This window comes from Erpetoichthys calabaricus, chromosome 2 (assembly GCF_900747795.2).
Source record: "Erpetoichthys calabaricus chromosome 2, fErpCal1.3, whole genome shotgun sequence".
In the NCBI taxonomy this organism is placed as follows: Eukaryota; Metazoa; Chordata; class Cladistia; order Polypteriformes; family Polypteridae; genus Erpetoichthys; species Erpetoichthys calabaricus.
This window is the reverse complement of record NC_041395.2, coordinates 172,779,812-172,797,415: the sequence shown is the minus strand read 5'-3', so window position 1 is coordinate 172,797,415 and position 17,604 is coordinate 172,779,812. Positions and strand designations below refer to the sequence as shown.

The following is a 17,604-nucleotide window of genomic DNA, read 5'->3' as shown; positions in this document are numbered from 1 at the left end:
TCCTGATTTGCACTTTGTAGGACAAGTGCTATTACCAGCATGCACAGGTGTGTTCAATACAGAATTACATACATAGACCTGTACAGTATAGTAGAAGCACAGGAAATATCATTTTACACTTATGTAATGTTACTCTTAACTTTCATTTGCATAAACTAATAGACCTGCTTTAAGATTCTCTTAGTACAGTTATACAATTTATATAACATGGAGACCCAAATTCCACAGGTTAGGCTTCACCAGTGTGCCATATAATATAAAGCATAAGCTCCCTTAACTTGTACTACCACATCATGCACTTTTATGATGAAGCATCTTATTACCTTCTTAATCACTTCTGTATACTTTAAGACTGTTGATAGAGTCTACTCGTATTCAAACGTATTTCTTAAAAAGCTTATTATCTAGTTCATTATACCTCGATATGCAATTATATCTAGTATGCTTACTTCCAGTGTATTGGAGCTTACATTCAATAATGCCAAAAAATCATTTCAGGCCTTATTTACTCAGATTGATTTCAAAGATGGATGGATAAATACCATTTAAATAACATTTAAAAATTAGAAATATTACTTGGATTACTCACACAGGTCAGTTTGCTACAATCTTATTTTCAATGAAAGCATCAGTTAACAGAAATGCTTCATCCTGTTTCTTTACCTGCAGTTCCAACCAGCTAGGTGGCTCACCACGCACTCCATTGGAGAAAGTGCGTCGCAGTCGATCCACACAGTAAGCTGAGTACCCAATGGGTCCATTCCGAATAAAGTTTAGAAGATACTGTAAAGGAGAAGAGAAGTGAATATGATCAAGAATATGTTGTATGCTTGACAGCAAATAGAAAAAAAACTATTTCAACTCTAAAATATTGTGCCACTATACAGTTTTGGTGATTGTTTTTACATATTTGAGAAAAACATTTGAAATCACCACTTCAGAAACAATTGCTTCAGTTCACCATGATTAGTTAGCGGTGTTATACTTTAGTTTTAATTGTTCAGCAATTAATGTGTCTTGGTGAATCTTGAATAGGGTAAACTAATGTGATTTCCTATGGATTGGCAGTTAGGAATGGTTTCAATAGACTTTCTGTGTGACAGAAAATCAAATAGCAATATTTTAAAAAACACTGAAAAGCTCTTCCAACATTTATTAATCTACTAAGTCTAACCTAAGGCAAATGTGTTCTGAAAGCTTATACTTATATTTTGTCTAATTTACTATGTTCAAACAAAGTTGTTCATTTTATGGCTTTGTATTTTTTGCATTTTAAATGCCTATAAATATTTGGTTTAGGTTTATTTGTCATATATAGGTATGACAAAACACAGGGTCAACATACAATGAAATATGTATGACGAGAAAAACATGTCACTCAGCCTAGATCCAATAAAGCTAAAAAATAATAAACAAAAAAAAAATTACAAGTTAAAAATAGACTAGCCTTATAAAATAAAATGTGTACGTTTTAAAAGAAGTTATAGAGCAATATGAGTTGAATGAGCAGCAAGTACAAATGACAGATTGCACAGATAATGTTTTATAAGTACAGATGCATATTCCATAAAGTGCAGATGCATGTTCCAGTCAGTATTCAGAGTGTGTGCAGGTACAGTTTGTGTGTGAGTAGTGCAATGTAGATGTAATGCAATGTAGGTGTAATGTAAGTGTTCAGGTGTTGCTGTTGAGGAGTCGAATGGCCTGGTGGTAAAAACTGTTCTTAAGTCTTGTAGTCCATGCAGCCAGACTCCTGTATCGTCTGCCAGACGGTAACAAGGAGAACAGCTGGTGTGATGGATGGCTGTGGTCCTTTATGATGCTGCTTGTCTTACGCAAGCACCGATGGAGGTAAATGTCTTCAATGGCAGGGAGACTCTTGCCCGTGATGTGCTCTGCTGCCTTCACCACTCTCTGTAGTGATTTCCGGCTGCTGGCAGAGCAGCTCCCATACTAGACAGTAATGCAGCCCATCAGCAGACTCTTGACCACACTCCTGTAAAAGTTTGAGGTGATTTTGGCACTCATGCCAAACCTCCTCAGCCTCCTCAGGAAGTAGAGCTGCTGGCGAGCTTTCTTGACCACAGTGTTTACGTGAAGGGTACACGAGAGATCCTCTGTGAGGTTTACTCCAAGGAACTTGAAATTGTTAACCCTTTCAACTTCTACGCAGCTGATGTAGATGGCCTGGTGTTCTCCGCCTTGCTGTTTCCGATAGTCCACGATCATCTCCTTTGTTTTGCTGACGTTAAGAGACAAGTTGTTATCCAGGCACCAATTACTCAGTGCCAGCACCTCCTCTCTATAGGCCATCTCATCGTTGTCAGTGATAAGGCCTGTGATGGTTGTGTCGTCTGCAAACTTGATGATGGTGTTTGTGCCGTGTTTTGCAACACAGTTGTGGGTGAACAAGGAATACAAGAGGGGGCTAAGCACACAGCCCTGCGGCACTCCTGTTTAAAATGAGTGATGAGGACGTGTGTTTGCCGACTCTCACCACCTGGGGCCTGTTTGTGAGGAAAGAGAAAATCCATCTGCAGATGGTCGTCCCCAACCCAAGGTCGTCAAGCTTCAAGACGAGTTTTGAGGGGATGATGGTGTTGAATGCTGAGCTGTAATCTATGAACAGCATTCTTACATATGTATTTTCTCTTTCCAGGTGGGTGAGGGCAGTGTTTATTGTTAGCGCAATGGCATCCTCTGTAGATCTGTTTGCTCTGTGAGCAAACTGGAGAGGATCCAGCGTGTCGGGGAGGAAGGAGCAGATGTAACCTTTGACCAGTTGCTCGAAGCACTTCATAATGACCGATGTCAGTGCAACCGGGCGATAGTCATTCAGACAGGAGACCACCGGTTTCATTGGGACAGGAATGATGGTGGATGCCTTGAAGGAAGTGGGGACCACCGACTGCCTCAGGGAGAGATTGAAGATGTTGGTGAACACACCTACTAGCTGGTCAGCACACGCCCTGAGGGCATGGCCTGGAGCTTTGCGAGGATTGACCATTTTGAAGGACCTTCTCACGTCAGACGTTTCAAAGATCAGAGTGACAGACTCACTGCCCCCTTAAGGATATAGCACCTGTTTGTTGGCTGCATCAAAATGAGCATAGAAAGTGTTGAGCTCGTCTGCAAGAGATGCAGTGGGCTGAACACTGACTGTGTTTTTCTTTTTATAGTCAGTGATGCAGCACAATCCATTCCACAGGCGCTTGGTGTCAGAGCTGTGGTAGCTCGACTCCACTTTGTCCCTGTAGTCCCGTTTGGCCTTCTTGATGGACCTCCGGAGGTCGTATCTGGCTGCTTTGTATGCATCAGTCCCCTGAGCCAAAGGCAGAGGTCCACGCCTTGAGCTTAGCCCGAATCTCCCCATTTACTCAGGGTTTCTGGTTAGGATATATGCAAATGGAGGTTTTAGTGACAACATCGTCAATGCACTTGCTGATATATCCTGTGACAGAGTCTGTGAATTCATTGATGTTGCCATCAGCTGCATCCTCAAACATCTGCCAATCAGTTGTTTCAAAGCAGTCCTCTAAGACCCCCTCAGCTTCACTGTCCCATTTGTAGATGTCCTTGTAAACCGGTTTTTCCTGTTTAAGTCTTTGTTTATATGCAGGCAGCAGCAATATAGAGCAATGGTCTGCTTTTTCAAAAGCTGGTCGAGGTAGGGGTTTGTAGGAGTCCTTGAATAAGGTGTAACAATGATCCAGTGTTTGATCACCTCTTGTGGGGGGAGAGATGTGCCGATAGTATTTAGGGAGAACTTTCTTCATGTTTGCTCTGTTAAAGTCTCCCAACACAATACATGCTGCTTCTGAGTTAGCGTTCTCTAGTCCACTGATAACATCATACAGTTCATCCATAGCCAAAGCTTCATCAGCTTGTGGGGGGATGTAAACAACTGAAAGGAGAACTGAACCGAACTCCCTCGGGAGGTAAAAGGGTCTAACTTTAATGGTCAGCAGCTCAAGAACCGGTGAGCAGTGCGTTTTTAAGACACACACATCTGTAGCCCACGAAGAGTTAATCATAAAGCACACACCCCCTCCCCTCGACTAGCCGGAGTCCTTCGTTCTGTCTTCCCGATAAACTGTGAACCCGTCTGGCGTGACTGCGCAGTCGGGTATGCTGGGCTCCAACCACGTCTCTGTGAACGCCAAAACGCAGCAGTTTGTGATGTCTTTTTGGTGCTTTATCCGTGCGCACAGCTCGTCTAATTTGTTGTCCAGAGACTGAACGTTAGCGAGCAGGATGCTAGGCAGAGGAGGCTTGTTGTTTCTCTGTCAGGTTCGGCATAGAACTCCGGCGCGTTTCCCCCTCTTTGTTTTCCTTCGGCGTCGCGCGAGTAAGCAAAAGACTCCAGGGCAGTACAGTGTCCGCAATATCAAAAACTGTTGTAAAATCCGAACTGGCTGATGAACGTAATTCTAATAGTGTTTGCCGGTCATACTGAAAGTGTGATAAAGTAGTACACACAAAGAGAGTGAGTAGTAAGAAAATAAATGATAACTTTTTGCTGAGATGACTCGGAGCTCCCGTTGGTACAGCCATTTTACGGCGCAGCCAGACAGAATGTAATGTCTATTATTGCTCAACTGAAGCTGGCCAACCATTCTTTATTTCAGTGGTTTTTATTTGTAGTTTGCTGGATACTATTATTATATGAAATACAAAATAAATTCTTTTCAATTTACTCTTTTATAACATGGTGTCTCAGCAACAAAAAATTGGCTGAAATTGAGCACCAGTGCTACTGGAAGAAAAATAAAATGAGCTAATGACCAAAGAACCTTTTTTCAAAAGGAATATTCCACCTAAAAATGTTACATTTTTATATGCTAATTACCTCATGCGGTTTGCAGTAACTTTTATGGACAGAATTTCTAGGCGCAGCCAGGGTGTTGAGGGGGTCCAGTTTGGTGGGCTCAGGATTGGGTCACTGCTTTTTGCAGATGATGTTGTCCTGTTTGCTTCATCAGGCCGTGATCTTCAGCTCTCTCTGGATCGGTTCGCAGCCGAGTGTGAAGCGGCTGGGATGAGAATCAGCACCTCCAAATCCGAGACCATGGTCCTCAGCCGGAAAAGGGTGGAGTGCCCTCTCAGGGTTGGTAGCGAGATCCTGCCCCAAGTGGAGGAGTTCAAGTATCTCGGGGTCTTGTTCACGAGTGAGGGAAGAATGGAGCGTGAGATCGACAGGCGGATCGGTGCGGCATCCGCAGTAATGCAGGCATTGCATCGGTCTGTCGTGGTGAAAAAGGAGCTGAGCCGCAAGGCGAAGCTCTCAATTTACCAGTCGATCTATGTTCCTACCCTCACCTATGGTCATGAGCTATGGGTAGTGACCGAAAGAACGAGATCGCGAATACAAGCGGCTGAAATGAGTTTCCTCCGCAGGGTGTCTGGGCTTTCCCTTAAAGATAGGGTGAGAAGCTCAGTCATCCGGGAGGGGCTCAGAGTAGAGCCGCTGCTCCTCCGCATCGAGAGGAGTCAGATGAGGTGGCTCAGGCATCTGATCAGGATGCCTCCTGGACGCCTCCCTGGTGAGGTGTTCCGGGCACGTCCAACCGGGAGGAGGCCCCGGGGAAGACCCAGGACACGCTGGAGGGACTATGTCTCTCGACTGGCCTGGGAACGCCTTGGGATTCTCCCGGAAGAGCTAGAAGAAGTGGCCGGGAAGAGGGAAGTCTGGGCATCTCTGCTCAAGCTGCTGCCCCCGCAACCTGACCTCGGATAAGCGGGAGACAATGGATGGATGGATGATGGTTTGCAGTATAGGCTAAGACAAAATTTTAATCTCTCATTTTCATGGAGAAATGACAAATGGTGACCAACTCTGGACAAAAGCAAACAATGTCACAAATGGCCAAGAAAAAATATCACATTACTTGTATCACATAATCTACACATCACATCATCTGCTTGCATGCCCTAAACATGGAAAATACATGTAGTTTTGGCATGAAATTCTTAAATAAATAGCTCTGGAAAATAAAAGTAGCTCACAAACAGGAAACCCCATTAAATGGGGTCACGCTTTTGACCAGTGAATGCAAAGAAGGGATAGGCATTTGTCACTTTGACCTTAAGTGCTCCTAGATTAGATGATATAGATTTTTAATTTTAAAAAGTCTTCAACTGAAGCTAATGACTGTTTTGAGATCCACACATTTCCATACAGAAGCAGACAATAGAGATGAATAGGATAATTGCTGAATTTCTAGAGAGTACTTAGGTCAGTTACCTTTTTAAACCGTTCGGACGGAGGAAAGATACCAAGGCAGATGGACAAAAGGATCCAGCCCTTAATGTAACTAGTCCGACTTCCATTGTCTGATAGCTGCTTACAGATTTGACAGTAGATTTCATCTCTGAAAGATAAATAGGGCATGCTGAATATCAAATGGTTGATGAACAAACACAAATGGGAAAGTTACAAGCTATGATGATTTTGTTTATTGTACCATTCACTGTAAAACTTGACCATGTATGTATGTATGAGTGTGTGTATATATACACAGAGAGAGAGAGTGCTGTGAGGCGCCTAACACTCAAGTTGGTGATCTTCAGAAACATGTCTTTTGAATGGGTTGTGACTTTGGGTCTGCCAAATCTTTTCCTATCAGAGTGTATGTTTGGATTGTGTAGGACACCATACTTACTGACACTTTGATATATATATATTTTTTTTGCAATTTCTCTAATTTCTCTACACACTTCTAAGGGTAATAATGCTCTGTCTCATTGTATTTGTTAATTGCTGTTTTCTTGCCATCATCACTGGAAAATAGTCCAAGTAGTACTTCAAAGGGTGTAGTAACACAGTTTGTTTCAACTATGCTTTAAGGCAGAGGTTTTTTAAGTAATCAACAGAAGTTGGGACACCTTTGCAAATTGTTTCTTTCAACTTGTAAGGCTTAATTTACTTTAATTGCTGCAGAACATCTGTAGGTTATAACCTATTAGTTGTTCCTCGAAGAAGGCCCATTTGTAATATTCTGATATTTTCATTTTTTCACTTTTTGCTAGCCTAACCTAAACTTGGCAGTTTATTGCTTACTTGCCTTTTCACCATTTTAGGTCATTCATTGCATTCCAACTGATGAAATTTGAAGAAAAACTGGGGTGTTCTAAAACATTTGACCAGTAGTGTATGCGTGCATATTAATTGGAGAGAAAGAGAGAGTTACAATCACATGGTTGGCTGTCTGGAGAAGCAGACTAATTGCATTAATGAACATGCGTGCCTAAAATTGTCACTGAGTATAGTTGATCAGGCCCTGTTAGGCATTTTCAGTGTGTTCTTATTGAATGTCATTGTCCTTGACTAAAACGTAAATGTTAGACCTTTTTAAAAAAAAAAAAAACAGATTTGCATCCAAATGTTCTTAAGAATTATAGTCATAAATCAATTTTCTATTTCAATTTAAAGTTTTAGTTTTGCATCTCTAGAAATCTTAACTCCTTTTAATGAGATGCTAGTATCTTCTCATAGGGAAACAGTACAATCTTTATGCTTTTACAGTAATGTGCAGCATTTTACCACACAGGTTCAGAATTTGATGAATTTTCAGGTACTGTTTTTTGGGAGTTGGCTTCAGATTTTGAGCCATTTTCAACATGAGACAGATAAGAGCACTCTCTCATTGCTTGACTGCTGTTAAATATAGAGTACCATAAGATTTTTATATCTTATACTAAATATGTACGTAATATTAAGAGAAATGTGTCTCAGTTATGCCACCTCAGACCAGCACAAAGTGAAGTTTTGTTAGTATTTGACTTTGTTAGAGATGAACAATTTACTGATGTTTTGCAAGTGTTAAGAAGACCCAAAGAAGTGTTTCTTAAATTCTTATAATATAAGAGTATTATTTAGTTTTGTTAAGTTTGACTTGATTGAATGTAATGTAACATGCTGCATATAAATTCAATTAAAGTTAAAAAAAAAAAAAAAAAAAGAGTAAATGAGTAACAGATACATTGTTGCAGTACCTAAACTAAAGTGTTACCATTGTGTGATAAAAATATTTACCTTTGATTTGTATGTTAATGATTTTAACTGTATTTACCAAAAGCTAAACTATGCTTCTTCAGTTACATAGTTGATTAACGGCATTAGACAGACAAAATATGAGTAAGTGATATTTAGAGTACTTAATTTTGAGAAAACATTCTTTCAGTTGATGGAATTTCTGCAGATAGCAGCATAATGAAAAAGAGTTTGAGCTTTAGTGTGAAGGGAATAAAAGTTTTATCTTTAAGAATAACGGTTTTATTTATTTTTCTTCTATATAAACTATCACCTTCTTTCTGCAGCATATTGCAAAACTAATGATTTTGAAATACCCAGCTTGCATGAATTCTTTCATTCAATTTCTGATCCTGATTACTCCAATCCAGGGGGGTAACAGGGGAAGGATGGATGGAGCCTATTCCACTATCATTAGACACAAAAAACAATCAAAATCAATTAACTGATTTGTCAAGTATTACTGAACGTAACAATATGTGTATTCCATGATGGAGTGAGTACAAGAAGCGTGGAAGAAAATCCTTTACATTTTACAGCCTCCAAAGTTTACAATTATATTCCCACCAGTATAAAAGATACCCATCAGTCTTAGCTTTTAAATGAAAATTGAATATCCGTTAGTTTAGCAAAGTGAATTCCTGTTACACCTACTAGTGATTTTCTTATATATCTCAATTTAGGAACTGTGGTAATCATTGTGATCTCCTTTTATTAAATCTGTCTTTTTAATGTTTTGCATTGCCGCTTTAATTAAGAGAACACTTTGGAGCTTGGAAAAGGACCTTAGCCTAGCTGGAATATGTTAGCTTCACCCCTGATGGGCTCACTACTACCCAACTTTAAATGAAAAGTTCACACCATGAATACCCACTAAAAATAATTTTCAGGATAATTAAATGACATAATTGAATAAATCCTCTATCAACTAGACTAACTGGAAAGTCACTACTTAGACTGAATGGTGTGTAGCTTGTAAAAATGCTCTCCAAGAAACTAAAGGAAATTATCAACTCATGTCAGTGTTGTGATTTATCTTCTTACAGGTCTCAAATTAGTCTCCTTTAATCACTTAAGCCCAAACAAGCATTCAGTGGGCTGCTTAATACTGCTACTGAAAGCAATACTTCTTTCCTGAAGTAAGTCCTTCCAGGCTGCCTGCCTTGCCTGATGCACAATACATATTATTTTCTACATAGCGTATGTTGGGGATACATGTCATACTACAAACAAACCTTTAAATACATATATTTTTACTGCACATCTGGCAAGAAAAAAAAAACTCCAACAAAGACAGATTTAGACTGGTTCTGATGTGCAGTTAATTCAAAAGAAGTTAATTAGCAGCAAAAACAGGTCACAAATTAAGAAAATGGTTAGAAGGAAGACCTGCCGCCACTGTGGCCCTCCGGGACCAGAGTCTGAAAACACTGGTATAACCTAAATAGCACGTTTTAATAGTTTAAATTCACATAATATACCCTTAGAAATTAAGGACAGTTCTCCATTAAAGGATCTAATTCATATCCCTGCATTTACAGTGTCTACTACCTGATATTGGGCCGACGAATGGCATTTCCAACAATGAAATGGAGCTTTTCCAGTGGTGTCATTAGCTTGTCTAACATTGGACCCTCACCAGTGAATACATCTTCATTGTCACGAGAACGAGGTTTAGGCTCCTGCAATTGAATATAAGCATTAGAAGGGAGGTGACATAAGAGCAGAGTAGCAGAAATGCTGTTCCCGTCAAAAGCTGGCTCCCACCTCTTCAACCACTTTAGACAATCGCTTGTGGGTTCCTCCTCCACCTGCTTTGCTGGGTTTCTTCCTTTTCAGTAGTTTCTGAAAAGAAAACATAAGCTATATGGGGACTTTATACTTCTTAATTATAGGAAGTACCTACTGTGCACATCAGATTAAGTCAATCTGTTCTAACAATTATAAAATAAATGGTAGTGATATTTCCGATACAAGAAGGCAATATTTAGAGAACAAAGAACAAAAAATATTTTCATATACATTTTATTTTTTCCTATAATGTGTTAAGGAGGCACTTAAATTACATAAACTCTGCTGTTAAATATCAGACATTCAGCCTTTAAACAGATTTAAATTGAAAATTCATCCATCCATTATCCAACCCGCTATATCCTAACTACAGGGTCACGGGGGTCTGCTGGAGCCAATCCCAGGCAACACAGGGCACAAGGCATGAAACAAACCCCGGGCAGGGCACCAGCCCACCGCAGGGCACACACACACCCACACACCAAGCACACACTAGGGACAATTTAGGATCGCCAATGCTCCTAACCTGCATGTCTTTGGACTGTGGGAGGAAACCCACGCAGACACAGGGAATACATGCAAACTCCACGCAGGGATGACCCGGGAAGCGAACCTGGGTCTCCTTACTGCAAGGCAGCAGCGCTACCACTGTGGCACCATGCCGCCCTATTGAAAATTCAGCAATAGTTTACTGTAACTTTCATTACTTTAATTGATAAGATGTTTAAACTGTCGGTGCTTACAGCGGGTCATGGAGCATACAAGTACAGAGGCATTTTGTGCTTTATGGAGAGCTGTCTTAAACTTGATATAAGTGCCACTGTTTTAATGCTGGATGGATTTCATCTTATTTGAGCAAACAGAGACCTAGTGTGGTGTGGAAAAAAGACAGGAGGGGGACTGGTCATCTGTGTAAATAAGGAATGGTGTAAAATGGAGCATAATACAGTTAAAACCACAGTTTGTAAGTCTGGCTGTCAGAATTCATCCAAGTTATTTGCATAGGGAGATAAATTACATCATCCTTATTAATGCTTTATATTCCTCCCTCTGCAAATGGGGACATAGTGATGGAAATGATTCATTCTGTCACCAACATCAATGATGATTCACTCTGACCCTGAAGTTATAATAAGTGATGACTCACTCAAGGAAATAAACTGGACCTCCTGCATTCAAAGATGCCTTTAAAAATAAACTACTGGCAGACTTAGGCAAATCTGACCATAACCTGATTCATCTTATTCCCAGCTACAAGCCTTTTAATTAGCTGGCATTCTGTTACCATCAGAATAGTAAGGAAGTGGAGCCTGGAGGCTGAAATGGCTCTGATTGACTTCCAAATGACAGAATGGAAAATTATGTGCGATATTGAGAGACTCAGTTACTGCATCACAGACTATATTAATTTCTGTGTCAACACAATGGTACCCATAACAACAGAGTGTTGCTTTCTGAACAACAAGTCCAGAATTACTAAGGAGCTAAAAGGGCTCCTGAATGAGGAAAAAAGAGCACTTAAATCTGGTGACATAGAGGCTCTAAAGGATGTGCAGGATGTGTAAAAAAAAAAGCCAAGTGAATGTCAAGGAAGCTTACAAAGCTAAAAATAGAAAAAAACTCACTCAAAATAACATGAAAGATGTCTGGAATGGACTGGGTATAATTACAGGACTCAAGCAATCCAGGGTTCAGGTGTTAGAATGGGATATGGAGAAAGGTAACACCCTGAACCTATTTCTTTTAATAGATTTTTCCTCCCATTGCAACTTTCTTCCAATGACCAGTCACCCTACGCTATCCCTACTACATCAACAACTCCTGCCACATCAACTGGAATGGCCAGTGATGAGTCCACCTCTGACCATCAGTGTGGACTGTCAATAAATGAAGACCAAGTAAGGAGACAACTGAGGAAGATACACACAGGAAAAGCTGCAGGACCAAATGGAGTCAATCCATGAGTTCTTAAGGAGTGTGCTGACCAACTTTGTGGTATCCTCTGTCATCTGTCTGCCATGGAAAATAACCTACATTGTTCTTGTTCCAAAGAAGACAGGCGCCTGTTCACCTCAGGACCACAGACCAGTGGCACTTGCATCTCACATCATATAGACCTTTGAGAGACCGGTCCTGGACTGTATGTGTTCTCTTGTAGTAGGACCACCTGAACCCACTGCAGCTTGCTTGTTGGACAAAGCCTGGAGTGGAGGATGCAATTATCTACCTACTCCATAAAGCTTATTCTTACCTGGACAAAGCTGACAGCACTGGGATGGTTATGTATTTTGATTTCTCTAGTGCCTTCAGTACCATCCAGCTGTCCCTGTTAAGGAATAAACTCAGAGGTATGCAGGTGGATGAGCCTATGGTATCCTGGATAATGGACTCTTTGCCAGGCAGACTACATCTTTGCAGGCAGACTACATTCTATGGGACTCAAAGACTATGTTATGATATGGATGTGAGCAAAATGAGCACAACAAGCAATAGTCCCAACTTCTTTTCTCTTCACTCTGTATACCTCAGACTATAAATATAACACCAGGTCATGTCACTTGCATAAATTCTCAGATGATTCTGCAATTATGGGGTGAGACAAAGAATAGGAGTCAGGTGGAGAAGTTTGTTCCTTGGTGGAGAAAGAGCTATTTACAACTTAACATCAGCAAAATCAAGGAACTGCTTATTGACGTTCGCCACACCAAATAGCCTCTATGTCCGGTCCTAATTCAAGGAGTGGATATAGAGGTGGTTCACTTCTACAAGTATTTCCAAATCGTTCAATTCAGACTGTGTTATCAGATGTGGATCGCCTGATGAGCACGGTTCAAAATCCGGGTCAGTGTCACTGTCAGTACCCTGCACTGCAGTTTCTTCATCTGGTTCGTCTAAGGTCCAATCCTCTGGTGGTTTCGGAATTGGAAGACTGTTGTCATGTGGTACGGGTCTCATTGCTGAAGGCAGATTAGGATATTCAATTGACTTCTTGTTTTTGGCAGAGAAACCAGACACATTAGTCAAATAGAAGTAACACATCACATGGTCTTTCTGTTCTCACCATATCATCGGAACAGTAAGCAGCATCGTCTTTCGAGTGCCTCTGAGCCAGGCTCTTGGACTGACAACACATGTCGCACAGCAAATGTGAAGCGCCCATTCCTTGTCTTGATCACCATACTGATACTATACATACACACTGACTATCTATATTAACCAAATGAGCAGGATCGGTGTATGCAAGCCAAATTTATAGCATGCTGAGACAGCCTCAAGCTCATTCAGGCCTGCCCAGGCATGGTCAGGATGTCAACTTCCACAGAACAGCTTCCAACCTGGCCTGATTCCATGCCTGGACATGCCCAGGCTGCATAAACCGTTGTTGATAAGTCACTTACGAGAGCGAAAATGTTTGGATACAAATATAAGAAAAAATCATGACAAAACTGAAAATTTCTCTGAAACGGTACGTGAAAAACTTTGTTGTGCAGTGTTACTGTTAAGCAAACAGAAATACGTGGATGGGCAAAAATGCATTTAAAGGATTTTTTTTTTCCAAACCTCTTTACTGACCATAACATAATTTCAGATGAATGAGAAGCAAATTTCATTCAACCATGCAACAAACTTTTTAGCTCAAACCACGAGCATCACCTGTTCGAGACCTGCCAAGTTGCTAAGCCTTCGTCCTTGTCGCCGGCCCAGATTTTGCTCAATCTCTATTTCTTCTGTCTCTTCCCGACCACGGGTGTTGAGGCGAGGCTCTGGTATGTCCCCCATGAAGCGCAAAATAATCCACCAAACAGCTAATGAGGCCTTTAAGTAAAAAAACAGAAAAAAGGGACATTTTAATTACACAGCTGCTAGAAATACCACTGAAAGTAGGTCTGGTTTATAACTTTCATAGACACTTTTATTTTAATCTAGAAAAAGAGTAGGGTATGACTACATACTATATATAAAAAAACGGATTCATTGTTCAGTTGATGGAATGGAACTTGACTGTAAAAAAATTGTTCATCATTTTAAACATGAGCTACCTGCAATTCAGTAAGATCAACAGTTTTTTTCAAAAACGCAATGAAAGAAGCATAAAACATAACATTTTTACAACCTGCTTAATCCAATTCAGGGTCATGGGGTGGGGTGGGGAGCGAAGCCTATCGCAGCAGTAGTGACAAAACAGCAAAGATAAAAACACTTGTTTGATATCAGGATAAATGTATTCTACAGACAACGCTCAAAAATTATTTCAGTTTCAGATAAACATTACAGAGGAGCATTACAATTGCATCTTAAGTCAGTTGAGTTTGCATAGCAGGAAAACCAATCAGAGAATACAGTCTTGCGGATTAAAAATCTCTGACTGATGAGATCACAAAAAAATCAAACAAGTCAATCAGTCACTTTATTAAAATGTTACATTTAGCAATAATGTCAAAATTTGTGATGGAGGTTTTATACAGAGATATATGTTGAAAAAGTAAAATATCACTACTAACGCAATAACAAGTTAAAATGTATGCATAGCATAACATTCAGGTGCTTTTGAAGACTGTGCAGGCACTGTAGCTCTCAATGGGCTGAGCACAGGAAGGTAGGTTCCAGAACCTTCTCAGTCCATTGCAGATTTCAGGAATCAAAGACTATCTCACTAGGACTGGACAAAAGGCTGAAAACAAACAAAGTCTATTCTCACTCGCACATGTACATAAAACACACACACACTACAATTTGGTAAAGACAATTAACATAACCTAAATAAGTGGCACTCTAATGGCAAATTATAGGGTGACAAGATTTTCAAAGTTCCAAATCCGGACACTTATGTAGCAAGTATGCCCATGCATAACGGCCATCCTCATTTGTTTAATGCCTGCATTATCTCATCATCAGTAATCAGTGTAAGGCGAAAAAACACACTTTCATAAATGAACACATATGATTCCACATAGTGTTTGATGTGGGGAAAAAAATATTACAAATGGCAGTATCCTGTTTTTGTCTGGTTTTTGGTCCTTGTTGCGATGCTGTTCAAATAGTTTTTAATTAACTTTTCCTCTTCTGGAGTTTTGCCCACAGTATTATACATATATTACTTAGGAGACAGAGTGGAAAGGTGGAGGCATCAGGGTAGGGTATGGGCTTAACTCTTCAAACTTCATATGCGCTGTTTTAAATGTATTGTGAGGATGTTAGCTTCTGCAGAGCAATGTTTTATTAGATGGGCAGCCAGTTAAAACCAGGACATTTTGATATTATTCATTTATATATCACGATGCATATCCTACAATCGAGACGGTCCCTGTTTCTGTGATGTCTTTGGACAATAGTAAATTATTCTGACAGTGAAACAGTGAATCACTGTAATCTGTAGATACAGTAATGGCAATATGTTTGTTTGGTTTAAGTATAATGCTGGATAAATATGTGCTAACTCTTGTGCATAAAGTAAGGGTATATATATATATTTATAACCTTTTTTCTTCCTTGCGTGCATTATTTACCTTTACATTTATGAAAATCATTTAATTTGCCTGCTATGACTTTAAGCCATTGGGAATACTGAGCTGCTCATGCACTTGTACTCCTTTGCTTGTGCTCAAGCCACTGGGAAGACTTTGTAAAGCAGAAACAGTTTGCTGATACGGAGGTTTCCACATGTGCTTTGCTAGATTTGCAGATGGAAGACTGCAGTCCTACATGCACTCAAGTATCCAGTGAGAGCGACTTCCTACCTGAGCACGTTGTCTGCTGGTTCTTCATTAACTGCTATTGGTGATCTGTTTGCCATCAGTAGCGGGGATAAAAAAAAAAAGAGGAAAATATACAAAATATACAAGTTGGTGTAACTGCTGTCAAGGTAAAATTGAAACAGTAAACTAATTTGTAGTTCAAGTCACACAGAATATTTCTTCATTAGAAGACACCAAGACTTTTCAATGGGACAAATTTCCTTGAAGAATAAGTTTACTACATTTCAACAAAAATTTGTCCACAGTGGGCCAAGTTGTTTCATGTCGACAGACAGGTAAACAGACAGACATTACTATTGCAGTAGGTGCTTCGCGCATTACATGCAAACTCAACTAAAAATATGGTAATACTGAATGATTTATTGTACACAACCTGTGTGTCCTGGTTCATACAGTTCTTGAGAAAACACTTGACTCTTTGTCCTATGCTGTCATACTTTGTTTGACTCTGTTATTAAAAGTTTCAAAAAATCACAAGAAATTAAAATCTTAACTTTAAAAGTTTATGACAGCATTTGCTGTTCTAAATATTTAATTAACATTATCACCTTTTTTATTGATACTTTTGTTATCCAGCTTTAAAATGACTAAGACTAGAAAGTAAACAGTCTGGGGGCGAATCTACCATCAGGTTGTGTCCAGGAGCTGGTGATGGCAAGGGGCCTTTTCACCAAAACAACTCCAGCACAACGATTGAGTCCAAGTGTGCCGAAATGATCAAATCCCTGCACACTGAATGCAAGAGTCAGAAATACCGTGCAGCATTAAACAACGGTGTCCATGGTCTATATGGTTATGATCAACCCTTTGTCAAGAAGCCAAGTCACTCAGGGGCCTGTGGTGGTCTTAATCTGGGCTTCACGCAGTTCATCTGTTTAATTTCAACTGGTCATATAGCCCCGCATGCTTATAGTGTTTTAAATAACAAAAATAACAGAACAGCAAAACACTGCCCATTTCTCCTTTAGAAATGATTAGTTCCACTGGGCAATGTTTAGAAGCATCGTCAGACTCCACATGATTCATGACTATGGTGTATTATTACTTTAAAATTAAAGAAATGTACAGGGGCTTTTAAAAAATAGGCCATATTCATTCTGTTACAGTTACACTCTTAACTATTATGTCAAAGGTGAAAACTTTATATTGAATCAGACAACTAATTTAAAGAATGACGAACGTGTCTTTGCCAAAAACTAGTCTTCTGTAAATGTTTCTTGGGACTTGAGATGGGGCATAATTCACCTTAGTTTCTCTGCTTTTGATGAGATTGTGAATATTTTGTTAAATATAATTCCTTAAAAAGCTAAGCATTTATTGAGCCATCTAGAACAGCTAAAATTTAACAATAAGGACAGATTTAAGTTAATTCCTTTCATCTCAATCACTTGATTCAGCTTATTTTCCTGTTGTGAGTAACTCAAAAAACAGCAGGGAAAAAGAATCAAGTGGAATAATAATATTAAAATGATCAATTGGTATAGATATTGGAGTGATAAAAAATCACATAGTTTAAGGGAGGGAGAAAGAGGACACTGAAATCATTATAGAATGCACCTTCTGAAATGAGGACATCCCAAAAAGGTGTCATGGTTCTCTTCACCTCCACATGTGCAATGTCCAAGAAACTCACTGAAAATTATAAACGCTATTGAGGAACTAAGAAGCCTTAGATACAGTCATCGTGACTTCACAGAACGCTTCTACTTAGGAGAACTGGAAACAAAGGTAGCCTAGCCCCACCAAGAAGGTTATGTATGGGAGGGGAAGACCACATCTTATCATTACATCCTCTTTGGGATGAGCTATGGGATCGATCATATAAATGCCCTAGGAATTAGTAGCTCCAAGTGGGACAATTCAAAGACAACAGAATGGTCAGATTGTATTTGGTGCAATAAACATAAAATGTTTAGTTTGCATTTTATGCTCACCAAAAATAGAACTTGGCTTTAATTACTTTATGTGATATGGAAATTCCTCCAAAAGAAAAACAATCAAGAGACAGAAACTGGGATTACATAA

At 39.7% G+C, this 17,604-nt stretch overlaps 1 protein-coding gene across 1 annotated transcript in view; it reads right to left on the bottom strand.

Moving 5' to 3' along the window:
- The window catches only part of LOC114646555 (unconventional myosin-VIIa), a 145,872-nt gene that overhangs the window by 68,524 nt on the left and 59,744 nt on the right, over positions 1 to 17,604 (bottom strand). Inside the window, 5 exon segments of the mRNA XM_051923586.1 lie at positions 664 to 783; positions 6,245 to 6,371; positions 9,584 to 9,714; positions 9,800 to 9,877; positions 13,478 to 13,639. Of these exon segments, the coding sequence (XP_051779546.1) occupies positions 664 to 783; positions 6,245 to 6,371; positions 9,584 to 9,714; positions 9,800 to 9,877; positions 13,478 to 13,639 (618 nt within the window).